Below are 14,041 nucleotides of genomic sequence, written 5' to 3'. Positions count from 1 at the left end.
AAATCCAGTTAAAGTTGACAGAGAAGAGGAAATCTAGAGCATGGTCCCGAGACCGAATGTCAGCCCCTCGAGGCTGCACCACCCAAAAAAGACGAAGGTGTTGACGGGTTTTGAAGACGGAGTGGTAGGGAGATGATTCTTTCTGACGTCCGTCTCAGAGGACCACATTAGGTAGGTATATACCCATCGCTGGTACACACCAAGAGATGAGAGATATGACATAATTATTGCCGAGGATGGGAAAGGATTAAGTGGATCCAATCGAAACCTAGAGGGGATGGTGTGGGTGGATGAGTGGGGCTGAAGTGGCATCTGATCCACTTAGGCGCGTTTCACACGTATCAACTTTTCGCCGTGCGCCGTCCACGGCACGACGTCGTGCTCTCAAATAACCATGGGTGTCTTTGGACGCTTTCACACGTCACGACTTTGGTCACGTGTGAAAGCGTCTGTAGACGCCCATGGCTACTTGGGAGCACGGCGTCGTGTCGTGGACGGCGAAAAATCGATACGTGTGAAACGAGACTTTGCCTCCATTTTGGTGGCACACTCCCCGTGGGAACATGAAACGGTGCAGTTCGCATTTACCCCTCCGAGTGACGGGTACGTGGTATTTGTTATTTTGTGTATTCTCAAGTCGTACTTTATCACTCAGGATAGATATCAGCTGTGTGGTAACTTAGTGGGAGCACAAGGGAAGAGATGATCCTTTGGGAACGCCGGCTGGGTGGAATATTTCGTGGAATTTGGGGCGGTCCATTCATCCCTGTCGTCTGAATGATAAGGATGATAACCACGTGTAGGATCACCATTATGTTATTTTCGTTGTTATTGTTATTATTAAAATTGTCATTATTTGTTGTTGTCATCTTTGGGTTCGATCCCGTTTCATGTTCGAAAGCTATTCCTGACGATTGTCACTCGTCAGCTGTCCTAGCTACTTAAGGTAGGCTTAGCTCCTTGTGGAGTAAATATCCATGTCTTCCATTACTGGATCTGACGAATTTTGGTCGAAATCCTTTTCGTGACGACGAAGCCTGATTCGGGTCCTCAGCGGTTAGTTGTCCCGTGAAGCCACTCGTGTCTCCATGACTTGGCGAGCAAGAAGCAAACCTGCTCGATAAGGTCAACATCATTAGTGCCCAGGGTGCAGGATACATTTCTTTTTTAGCAGAAAGGAAAATGCAAGTGCAAATGTAGCTTATACCTGCAATACAGCTTCAGACACGAATGACAAAGTCAGCTAAGCAGACGTGGTCAGGAAGAGTCACGGAATTGTGGAGGCTCGGCGGGGAGCAGTTAATCCACTAGGAGATGCTCAAAACGTCGACTCCCTCAAAGCAAGGCGCCTTGAACATGTGGTCTGTTTTGAACAGACAGAACCTCCCGCAAGAATAGGAGAAGTCACTTCCTCGATACTCCAGAACCTTTGCATAAATAAGCTCCCCTGGCATACTGTCATAAACCGTCATGGCATGTGGAACGGTGAAACATGACGTCATAAGATGTACACTGGGAGAAATTCAAAGAACGTGAAAGGAACCACATGGAAAAGAACTTGCATTTTTGGAAACCTTACTATATATATTTTTTTACGTAGCCCTTGTTCAATTTTCCTTTTCCTTGATTACAGGAGTTAACGCGTCCTAAATAAGATAAATACCTCGTTATTGTAGTATATGCACATATTTATGCTATTCTCATGGGGAAGGGATAAACTTAAACTCGTTCTAAGCTGGTTAACTTTGAAATTAACTTCAAGAATGCATTTCCCTCAACATCCTCAAATTTCACCCTTGTAATATGAAAAAAATTACAGGATGAATTTTCTACATCTCCGACGACTGGGATCATGCGTTTGGTAGCTTATATGATTATGTTCTTATGGTCAACATTATCGTGATTTGATTTTATTGTTTACTTTATTTATGTATTCTCTTTATATGTAAATTGCAAGTTGAAAATTTTCAGTGACAGATTGTTCATGTTTCAACAGTATTTTAGGTTAGTTATCCTGAATGTATACGACACTATTTTTGGGAACGGCGTAGATAGCTTTCGTTTTACTTTTCTCAGCAAGTTCAGTCGGCTATTGATATATATATATATATATGACTGTCATGTGCATGTATATATGTATGTGTGTAATATATATATATATATATATATATATATATATATATATACATGTATATACACATATATTTACATATGTATATATATATATATATATATATATATATACACATGTATATAATATATTTATTCGTATGTGTATATATAAATATATATATATATATATATATATATACATGTATAATATATATTTATTCATATGTGTATATATAAATATATATATATATATATATAATATATATATGTTTATTTATATATATATATATGTATATATATACATTATATAAATATATATATATATATATATATATATACATGTATATAATATATATTTATTCATATGTGTATATATAAATATATATATATATATATATATATATATATATGTTTATATAAATATATAAACATATATATAAATATATATATATATATATATATGTTTATATATATATGTTTATATATATATGTTTATTTATATATATATATATATATATACATTATATATATACATATATATACATATATATATATATGTATATATATTTATATATATATACATTATATATATATATATATACACTGCTTCTGACCCAGGGCGGTGGGCTGGGTGCAGGGATGACTCGTCATCCAGGAGGTGCTCGGATGAGAGGAAGGGTGGGAGGGGTGTGGAGTGTATTTAGGGATGAAATGGGTGGGAGTGTTTTTATGTCTTTCCCTTTTTGGCTACCTCCCTTGGAAGGGGGAAAAAGCCTTGGTATATGTATATATATATATATATAATACATATATTTATATATATATATAAATATATTTATATGTATATAAATATATATATATATATTTGTGTGTGCGAACACGTGCGTGAGTGCACCATTGTCCTTACCGAATCGATAGTCCTTGTCTGATCATGCAACGAAATTACCTTTAAAAAGGCAGGCACGGGATTCTATCTCCTGCCCCCCCCTCCCCACCAGTCCTTAATCCATGACGTAAATCACTTTCTTACGTGAGAGAGGTTCGGGTCCCCTACTTAGCCCAGCTATACTGTAGGTGTCTTGAGCTCCTCTCCTCCTCTCATCCATGTCAGTCCAACCGCGTGAGGGAAAAAGGTCCTGATAAGTAATAGCAGACCACTTCCGTTTTACGTAAATGACACTCTTGGCGGAGATAGGTTCAGTGTATGCATGGCATAATTACCAGTAACGATGTTATCTTGCGTTGCGTGGAGTCTTCTATACCCTCCCAAGTGTCCTGGCCTTCAAGCAGCACCTACAGGACCCAATTATCACAATTCTCCAAAATCACCTGACTCATTGTATTCGTGAGGTCCACCGCGCCTGATTTCGCAATCTCGGTTTTGAAGTGTTTGCTGAGGTTAGTAAAGACGTTATCATCTGGTTCGTAAAACCTACTAGCACCGATTCATTTTATTTTATTTGAACTAGAAGGGCTACAGTCCTTACAGATCAACACACGCAATTCGCGTCTTGTAATATCAGGTCATTCAATAGTGAAAAAATAGGCGAATCGCAACCCGAGACCACGTATAGATTATCGTCTAGTGCGTGTCTTAGATTAGTGTAGTACCCCCTAGTATAATCTGTGTAGACGAGTTTAATGTCGCATTGGTATAAATTATGGAATTTTACTTTTCCGATGCAAATCATCTTGAAGAAATGTAAATTCTGTGACTCGTCTAATGGTTCTAATAATGGCAACCAGCAGTAGGCCACGTTTCACACGCGGAGAAAAGGAGATGTGATTAGCTTCGTCGCACATTGGCTTAAGCAGTGCGGAGTCAGCCGTTGGCGTCAGTGGCGACTGCAGGCAAGCAGACGAATTTTAACTCTTAGTCTTGTAGATTTATAGTGCGAGTGTTGATACGGATATTTTGGTTTAATCAATCGAATCTACACAGCCTCCGTTTAGGTGGTCTATAGTAGTACGTTTGTTCAATATACAAAAATGGAAATAGTATAATGTGATACAAACGAAGCGTTTCGGACGATTTAACGTGGCATTATGTACGCACACCATTTCAAATATGATAACATTTCGAATTACTTGTGAATGAAACCTCCTCAAAGTGAAAGATTTGTAATAGAAACAACCGATAATGGACTGATATACCTCCGTAATTTGGGGGAAGAGTGAATTTTCTGTACTGTACACTGCAGTACTCAACTGTAACTCGTCCGAATCCGTACGATTTTGCTTTGAGTATAGAAACATCGTGGATAGTACTTGATGTATGTATGTATATATATATATATATATATATATATATATATATATATATATATATATATATATATATATATATATATATATATATATTCTACTGAATGGGATAGATGGTGTATTTGATACCTTGAAAATTATGGATCATTAAGGTAACAGTGATTAGATAATTTTCGTAAATTCATGGAATAACTGAGAAGGGGATACGGATGTGTTAATATCAGACGCAACGAGACGGATACGGATGTGCTAATACCAGATACAACGAGACATAGTCGAGAAATCGAATCTGTTTATATCAATGATTACATCGAAGTTAATTCAAAATGCATTACGACTTGGATGCCCATCGCTCTCCTGTGAACTGGGTCCTGTTATCAGTTGTTTGCACTGTAATAGAACCCTGTTACCCAACGGATGAAACACAGTGCCCCGGAGAGGATACAGCGTGTATGTTCGTTTGTGCGGAGCGTGCGTCCGGTTCCTGTCGCGTCCATCACAATACTATAGGCGCAGTGGTTCATACTCCGGGGTCCTGGGGTCCCTCGGGGTCTATAACAACTCCCGAGAGGCTTCAGAGCCCAATTCTGAATTGATGCTGGTGGATGTTGGGTGATTTTAGTCATCATGAAATGACATCCATGCTAATAAACAACGTTGTGTAAGAAGGGTGACGTTAGACGTGTTAATAAGGTGGACGAAGGATTGCGCACAACGGGTCGAGTTAATACTTGTTGCTCGGTTAGAGTCCACGTTTTTAGTTGTACCCCGTATGAGGAAATATATGCCATATCATACCAGTTCATAATAAGATTAACGTAATGATCGATGCTTATGTCAATTGAGTATGCTTAAATCTAACACAAAGGAGCACAAAGGAAGCACAAACAACAGCAGGCCTACTGGCACGAGGCTGTTTGTGTTTACTATACTAAGCTACAGTTAAGAAAACAGGGCAACTAGGCGATAGAAGATGAACCAACACTACTGCTACCACTATCCTATCCAATTACAATTACATGCCGGGCTATCAGATCTTTTATTGCAAGGGATAATGTTTTATTAGCGGATTAGAGTCTAAGTATTTATCTAGCTCACTCTGTTAACCCGTTGATGGCTACGGTCGACTCGTAAGTTTTAATTCGGGTGCATGCCAGGCAAATACATTCAGCTGAAGGAAATCGGCACCCAGAGCGCTGATCTGGCCACGTGCTTGTGAGGAAGCTGCGGGCTATAATTAGCCTCAGTTGTGAAACAAGTGTTCCCATGATCCTGACGTTTCTCAATCTTTGTGGTGTTTACAGGAAACTTTTTTTTTTCTATTGGTGGCACTATATATGTTTAATGTGTGCCGCCAAGCGACTTTATTTATTGTCTGTGGAATCTATTGGTGTCTGACTATTCTTTGGAATATTTAAACTCTTAAACGAAGGTTAGGTAACTGATCTTAATAGAATTGTGTAGCGACATCTGGAAAACAAATAATTCGGTCGTTTACAAAGGCATCGCGTTAGTCCGACTGTTGCGTGGAGTCGAATCGATCGAAGACAGTTTTAGATGTGAATCATCGTGTCAGTATTTAATCGAAATATGTTCAATTCTCCCGCTGATCAGGGTGAGGGGGGGGGAGCTACATCCCTCAGCTGAATAGAAAAGATACATATGTCGTTCATAGCGGTGGTAGAGGTCTTTCATGGGATGCATTACCGGAATATCTTCAATGCTGTAAGTGTAATCCGTAATTGTGTGAATTACATAAAGTGATGGGAATGGCTTTTAGGAACTACCTGAACTCTGAATGTGTGTCCTAGGGCCTATGCTCAATGATGATCATATTCTTCAAAGATACGAAGATTGGAATAAAAGCATCAGATCAGCAATAATAATAATAATAATAATAATAATAATGGTAATAATAATAATAATAATGGTGATATTGACGATGATGATAGTAATGATAATGATTAATATATTGACGATAATGATAGTCGTGATAATGATAATAGTAATAATAGAAACTGATAAGTAAGTATACGCCTTACCCCATTCGTGATCCCTATTTCCATCACTTAATATAAACAGATTGCACGCGATTTGGAATATACCAAAGACTCTTTCCTCCTTATAAGGGGGGTGGCCGAATCAAAGCAAACGCCCACATCACATGGAAGCCCATCCAGCCAACCTTCCCGTCTCATTATCTCGGGGATATAAGGTCACTCCCCCCCCCCACACACACACACACTCATTGGTTCAAAGACAACGCAGCGAGGCACAGTTCCTCGATGCCAGTTCTGACTGTCGGGACCTGCTGGTTTTTCTCTGAACATCACTTTTAGTAGCAACATGTACAATACATGACCATCTTTATGAATCAGTCCATCAGGTCCTTGAACTAGATGTGCTATTGTCTTATTTCTTAACCCCTGTTATCCACAATTTAGACGTTATTGCTTATATATATATATATATATATATATATATATATATGTGTGTGTGTGTGTGTGTGTGTGTGTGTGTGTATGTGTGTGTATGTGTTTTTGTATGTATGCATGGATGCATATATTTTGTTCTGTGAATTATATACTCGTATGAAGTAGTGTTGCATGCATCAGTTACTGCGAATCGCTTAACATTAGATTGTACGTGCACCGAATTAATATATACATAGCTGCCATATTGTTGAATCATAAATGTCCAATGTAAGCACGTTCTTCTAATTAGTCTAATGTGTGTATGGTCGTGGTGGACGATCGGACCTGAGCACCGTTTTGGATGTACGAATCCACAGGTAGAAATTTAGAATCCACAAAATGGTATTAAGGGTGCACAATCTTACATTTCCGAACTAATGAATAATCTTAAAGAAAAGACAAAACAAATGTGATGATGATGCATCGGGTATTTGAATCATTCCCTGAAAAAGAGACTTTAGGAGTAGATTGTTATCGTGTTCATGGAGTACTCGTACATTCCAGTGTTATCTCCAGATTAGAAGGATTGGTCAATTGAAAAGCATGCCGTTTTACACGTTAATGAGCAAACACTCCTCACGTCTGTTTCTAAGGAAAAGTGACGTAAGATAGCTATACTCATGAAGACGTTGATAGGTGGGGCTTGTTTTGTAAGAAAAAAAAAAAAACGCTGGAGATTGGAAACCTACTCGGCTACTCACAATGTCTACTCAGGCGGCGATGATCACTTCCTTCTGTCGATTGGGTTTTGTTCAAGTATGTCGCCCTCATTGTAGCCAAGAGGTTGCGATCCATCCCAGTTAGTCCCTTTTAATACCCGGTGGTCATTTATTTCGTCCCAGCCACGACTAGACTATTTCATTCATCTTCGTTGTGTCTTAAGACTTTCCTCGTGCCAGATCAAATTACCTTCATGTCCAGTTGAAATTAAAGCCTCTACATGAAAGAGACTCTTGAGAATTGCCAGAAACACTGACAGCACCACATATCCTAAGGGATAGCTGTAGGGTGCGGTCAGAAGACCCGGCCTAGATATAAAGACACCCAACCACCACGCCTACATCCCCCCCCCACCCCTTCCCCGCTTCCGCCGTATGTCTAAAGAGGGAGTTGCTTTGAAAAAGATGAATCTTGAAGCATAGCTAACGGACTCCTCCCATCATCGCCCACCATTCTTACTACTTCCTGCATTAATGTGCCTCCCTTCGCCATTCGCCTATGACACCTCCTGTTTTCCCCAGTTTGCAAAGATTAATTTTAATTCTTCAGATCAGTGGATACCAACCATGCTATGTGCAATATTACTTTAATTATTTTCACCCCCCCCCCACGCCGCAAACACATGATCTCAGGGCACTAGAAAGTTCACCTCAGGTTCGGCAGCCCAAATTGGTTATCTCTCCCAGTCCGACTCAGATCTAGCTAGCCTGCCTCACCTGGTGCTGTCAACAACACTGCACATGTGGTAGGCACCCCATTCGGCAGCCAGGGTGGCCCACAGGCGAGCCCAAGATGGGCCACATTCTGGCGTGGGTGAGGTCACTGAGGTTGGCACCCCTGACAAACCACATTAAGCCGTCGCGCTCAGATTCCGTCCTGTCGAACGATCATACTTTCTTCTGTCGTTTGCATTGAACTGAAAAAGGTTTTATTTTATTATTATTGTATTACGAAATCTGTTCAGTGGAACGCGACATTCTGCATTATATTCTTGCAGACAATTTCTTCGGTTCTCATTATTCTCTGTTGGGCTGGACTGCGATCATTATTTTATCACTTTTATTGCAAATTTCCATTTCCCAGGACTTTCTCCTCTGCCCTATGTTCTTTTTAAATATTGCTATCGTGTCTGGTGTTTCTACATTTGATTTTGGGATCCTTGAATATTTTTAGTCGTCTTGGATCCAAACGCGTTTCTTAACAGTCTCATTTTCTAGTCACCGGTTTGTTTGCAAATGGCGTCACCAAATGTATCCACGTTATCACACTGGGGCTATTTTCCTCCAACCCCCAGTTCGCCGACGGTACAGCCCCTCAGAACCTTTTCCGCCGTAAAATCACTATGACAATTTATTTTGTTTTCTCAACAATATATACAGTGTCATTCGATATATTCGCCTCCCAGTGTAAGGGAAAAAGCCTTTGGTATATATATGTCATTTGATATGGTGGAGGAAAATTATTTTTCTAATGCAAGATTCCTTTCCGAAAGCTGCAAAATCTGCTGGAACAGTCTGAGGAAAATAGCTCAGTGTGATACTCAGTGAAGCACGTAGTCCCCTTTTTCCTTCAGTTTCCTCCCTGACCTCGTGGCGCTCTCTCATCCCAAACTAAGAGATCTCTTCTGTCAACTTAATCCACTCCTTCCATCGATCGGAACAACACAATCGTGCCACTTTCTCTCTCTCTCTCTCTCTCTCTCTCTCTCTCTCTCTCTCTCTCTCTCTCTCTCTCTCTCTCTCTCTCTCTCTCTCTCTCTCTCTCTCTCTCTCTCTCTCTCCTCACTCTCTCTCTCTCGCTCTCCCACCTCCTCTCCTTACCCTTTCTCTCTCTCTCTCTCTCTCTCTCTCTCTCTCTCTCTCTCTCTCTCTCTCTCTCTCTCTCTCTCTCTCTCTCTCTCTCTCTCTCTCTCTCTCTCTCTCTCTCTCTCTCTCTCTCTCTCTCTCTCTCTCTCTCTCTCTCTCTCTCTCTCTCTACATCTCTTACTTTTTTCTCTCTCTCTTTAACTTCCCTAAATTATATGTGTATATGATTCACCACTATCTTGGATCACGTGCTGAATTCTTGATGGACAAGTATTATATTTCCGGATGAATGGTCAGAACTCGTATTCAGGCCGATTTATGGTCCTACGTATACACAGAGACGAGCCCACTAAAGGTGCAGGCGAGAAGTAAAGAGAAGAAAGAAATATATTGGAAGTAGCTGACGCATATTTACAGACTGAAATTAGAGATTTGCATGAGAGAGGACCGCGCCTAACGCGCTTTGCCGAGGCCAAATTCAAAGGAAATATTGATTTTTAGGTGGAGTAGGGGAATTATTACATATGGTGAAGGGAGAGAAGACGAAAAAATGGAGGAGTAATGACATAAAAAGATAATTTATATATGTATGTGTGTATATATATATATATATATATGTGTGTGTGTGTGTGTGTGTGTGTGTGTGTGTGTGTGTGTGCGTGTGTGTGTGTAACAGTAATAACAATAATAATGATAATAATAGTATTAGAACAGAATTGACGTATGATTTACTGTCGTGTAATTTCATTACTTGGATAAGACACGATAAAAAAGGAGGGATTTTCCCCAGACTGGAACATCCAATGGCGGTGTGGTTACCAAACAAGAATATATAAGAAAAAATAATACACGTGAAAAAAAAAAAATGGAACTACCCACATTGGAGGACACAAGAGAGAAATGATATGATAATGAATAAGAATAACACACTGGAAGAAATAGGCAGAGAAGAACTGCCGGTATGGGATGAGAGAACAAAATAATTGGAGAAGGCAAATTTTGTATAGTATGTTAGGAAGTACTGTTTTCGACATAGTTGTGTAAGTTTGTGGAGTAAGTTAAAATATGCAATGGAGGTAACTTAGGTGAATTTAAAGTAAAGTTTGATAAAAGGAAATACAGATATAGGACCACATTAGCATAGCTACAACTTCGTATACTACAATTATGTAAATACAAGTATATAAACACACACACACACGCACCTCCATTTTGCTTTAGGGGTGCAGTAACGGTTTACAAAAGAACATAAGAATGAAGGAGACTGCAAGATACCATAAGGCCCTGAGCAGGGTTAAATTTTGGGTCTTTAAAGTATGTGTATATATGTATGTGTGTATGTATGTGTACGTACGTACGTACGTATACATGTGAGTGCGTGTTTTATCTAAGTGCATTTCGCATCCCAGACGCTCATTCGCTTGATGTGGAAGGAGAGAAAATGCAGCATAGTTGTGACCTTGGGAGTACGACAGTGAGTCGGGAGAGTAAGCGACGCGTCAGCAGCAGCGATGGCATGAAATGCTTAACCTAATCTAACCCAACCCCGCCTGACCCACACCTAAATACAGAGCGACAACTGAGTGGGAAACACCATACTCGTAGCTGTCGCAGCGCTCAATTGTCGACTGATTAATTATTTATCGCCAGACCGCGCCTGGTGTTGATGTGACTGGAAATAAATGGGTCTTTTCAGCTCCTGGCAGTTAATTCCGCACTGCAAGGGAAGACTTCATTTGTGCAAGGGGATGGGCTATTTCTTGCCATGGATTATTTCAAAAGACAAAAATGAACGGGTGAACATTGCAAAAGAAAAATATGTTTATGGTTATTGGCTGAAATGAGCGTAAAGAGGTTATCACGCTGGGCTTCCTTGAACTTCGCTAGCGTCGACAGTAAAGAGTTCGAGTTAAGACGACATCGGTTGCAATATTTTATTTTCTAAATCTACAAATATCAAATTATCTTTCCGTCATATATAGCAGAGCTGAATGGTGCTAAGAGAAACCAACACGAATGTTAGACATACTGTTAAAGTGATCTTGGAGAAGTCTAGATATCTGTAAACGAAGTCTTATTCTAGTTATTCAAATGGAGATTGAAGAGGATGTGGGAGGAATTGAGGAGGGGAGAATAAATGTAACACTTATGTGAGTGAGTGTACAATTAAGAAAACAAAAACTTGAACGCTTCATTAGCAGATTCATCAGGGTTTCTTTACCCATACATAGTTGGAAGGAAACGCCCTTCAGCGATTATCTGTTTACTGAAATACACTTGATACTTGATCATTGGTCACAAATGTGCACGACCGTTTTCTACATCTGCACCAAGGAAGCAGTAATGCGCGCCAATAAGTGTCGTGGAACTTACTTCTTCAAGCGTACGTGATGCACGTTTGTGCGGGTGCCTCAGGCGTCAGTCTGGCTACAAGTATTGCCCAATGGAGTTCAGGCTCAGAGACGGATGTGCTGCTCTGCCTTTTGACACCATTTTCTAAACCTGTCAACATCTCCATCAGGAGGTGCTGCCCTGAGGGGACGGCACTCGTTCTGTGGACCAGGACCATGATCCTAGGACTCTCTATACTCTCTCTCTCTCTCTCTCTCTCTCTCTCTCTCTCTCTCTCTCTCTCTCTCTCTCTCTCACACACACACACACACACACACACACACACACACACACACACACTTTCTCAAATGATAGCTGACAACCGGCAGTTGCATCCCAGTTCCTCCTGTCAGCCGGTGATGTAGTAACCGACCCATACCAATACAACACAGACATCAATCAAAAATTTCCTCCCAGAGAGATTAACAGCAGTCAGGGCCCGAAGACCAGTGCCATCCTATGTGTAACTGGGGATTTACTCTTGATAAAAATGGAGGCCCCCAATTATTATTATTATTATTATTATTATTATTATTATTATTATTATTATTATTATTATTATTATTATTATTATTATTATTATTATTATTACTTATTCGATATCTTTGATTACTATCATTAGTCGTAATAGTAGTATTTATTATCGTTGTCATTATCATTATTATTAAAAAGTATTCAACCAAACTGATGGATATATACATCTGTTACAGTACAAGACTGTATAACAACAATGCGTCGAACATAAGGCATGTTCCACCAAGTTCTTGCTCTGTATTGTGAGTTAGATTAGTTTAGGCTGCTCTTTTCTCATGGTCGATGCACTGTCGATGTACCAAGTTATCACACCAGAATGTCATATTTCATTATAAGACACTAGTTGCTAGGCAGTAAGTGGCCAGTTTTATTCAGGTTACCTAACTTTCAAATTAACCTAACCTAACCCAACCTAAATTTTAAAACAATCCAACCCAAGCACCTTTAACCCAGTCTCACCCAAACCCTCCTAGTTTTTAATCTAACATAACCGTTAACCTAACCCAGCCCTTACTTAACCTAAACCTTACCTAACTTAACTCTATCCCAATTTCACACTGACCTTACCAAATATTGATATTTATACCTGACCATTGACGTAACCTGATCTAACCCTTGACCAAACCATATTCCATTAGTCTGAATTTTAAGAGACTGAAAACGTAGTGGTTGTAGTTAAGTCTGTCAACCTCGTAACAGTCTAAACCGATCGATAGAATGAAATGAAGACTGTTTTCTTGGCTTTGCGTAGCAGATGCACGCATGGTTGGCGTGTCTTGTTGTGTAGTGGAGTTGGCAAATACCCGTACGTGCGCAGCGATCGATCGTGAAGACAGTAGTACGTCCAAGCTGGGTGCGGACTCTTTGGCTGAATTGAATCGTCTGACCGCTGCGACAACAGAATCTGAAATCAGTTTTGAGGCCAAAGAAAGAAAGAAAGAAAAAAAAAAGGGGGTGCTTATTTCTTCCAGGAAAACGGAATCGAAGGACCTTGGAGAGACAAGTCTCCTTGCCCCTTCCCTAGTTCTTTAACACACCCCTCCCTCTCATCCCCTCCACCACCAAACCTCACTACCCCTCCCTGCATCTACCTCCCTTCCTCCTACTGCCCCTCCCTCTCGCCGCCTGGCTTAGCGGTCATGTGATCCATGAAGTGCCGTCGATATGACGTCACCACTAACATGACGTTGTCTACGGCGTCTGTTATCGCTGCGTCAACAGAAAGACGATATCTGGGGAAAGGATTATTCTTCACGTCACCTCACGGTACCTTACATCAGATTCTTTCACCTCAGTTACTTGTGTTGCGACCGACTTCTCCATGCAAGCCTTATGTTATGAAACTTACGCAGACAAGTCGATTGCATTCCGAAGTGTACATAGTGGGGAAGATCGTTTCACACTCAATGTTAGACCAACAAAACTACGTATTTTGCCTGCTATAAACATCGTTTCTATCCTTGGGAATCAATATCGGAACAAAGGGATGTCATTGTAGTGAGACATGAAATATTTTAGGAGAGTAACAGAACAGGGATAATACAAATTTAATCAGTATCCATTGTGAGTGAAGGTCTCAAGTTTTAACAGAATGTTAACTTTTGTGCTACATACTGAGAGTATGGTCCCCCTACAATTGTATTTAAGGTATGAAGGAAATCGGCCTCTAGTTTTATTAAAGCAAGAGGTTCTTAGGTTCTTGTTCAGATCGATGGGTTCCAGTGATCATGTGAAATATAT

The 14,041-nt window shown here is 40.1% G+C and overlaps 1 protein-coding gene across 3 annotated transcripts in view; it reads left to right on the top strand.

Annotated features, from left to right (window-relative positions):
• Nucleotides 1-14,041, top strand: part of LOC143019597 (uncharacterized) — a 53,376-nt gene that overhangs the window by 22,426 nt on the left and 16,909 nt on the right. Inside the window, exon 1 of one of the 3 annotated variants that reach the window (XR_012965834.1) lies at nt 3,603-3,963. The exons of 1 other annotated variant lie outside the window; for it this stretch is intronic. Coding sequence is in view for 1 of the 2 variants with exons in the window: in XM_076175380.1 (XP_076031495.1) it covers nt 6,076-6,102 (27 nt within the window). In the remaining variant the exon portion in view is untranslated. Of the gene's footprint in view, nt 1-3,602; nt 3,964-6,060; nt 6,103-14,041 lie in introns of those variants that run through there. One more of the 3 variants, XM_076175380.1, reaches the window with a different exon arrangement.

Source organism: Oratosquilla oratoria, chromosome 37, assembly GCF_046742065.1.
Source record: "Oratosquilla oratoria isolate Oo_2021 chromosome 37, ASM4674206v1, whole genome shotgun sequence".
Taxonomy (NCBI): domain Eukaryota; kingdom Metazoa; phylum Arthropoda; class Malacostraca; order Stomatopoda; family Squillidae; genus Oratosquilla; species Oratosquilla oratoria.
Note: the sequence above shows the minus strand (reverse complement) of the source record. Positions and strands in the feature narration are given on the sequence as shown.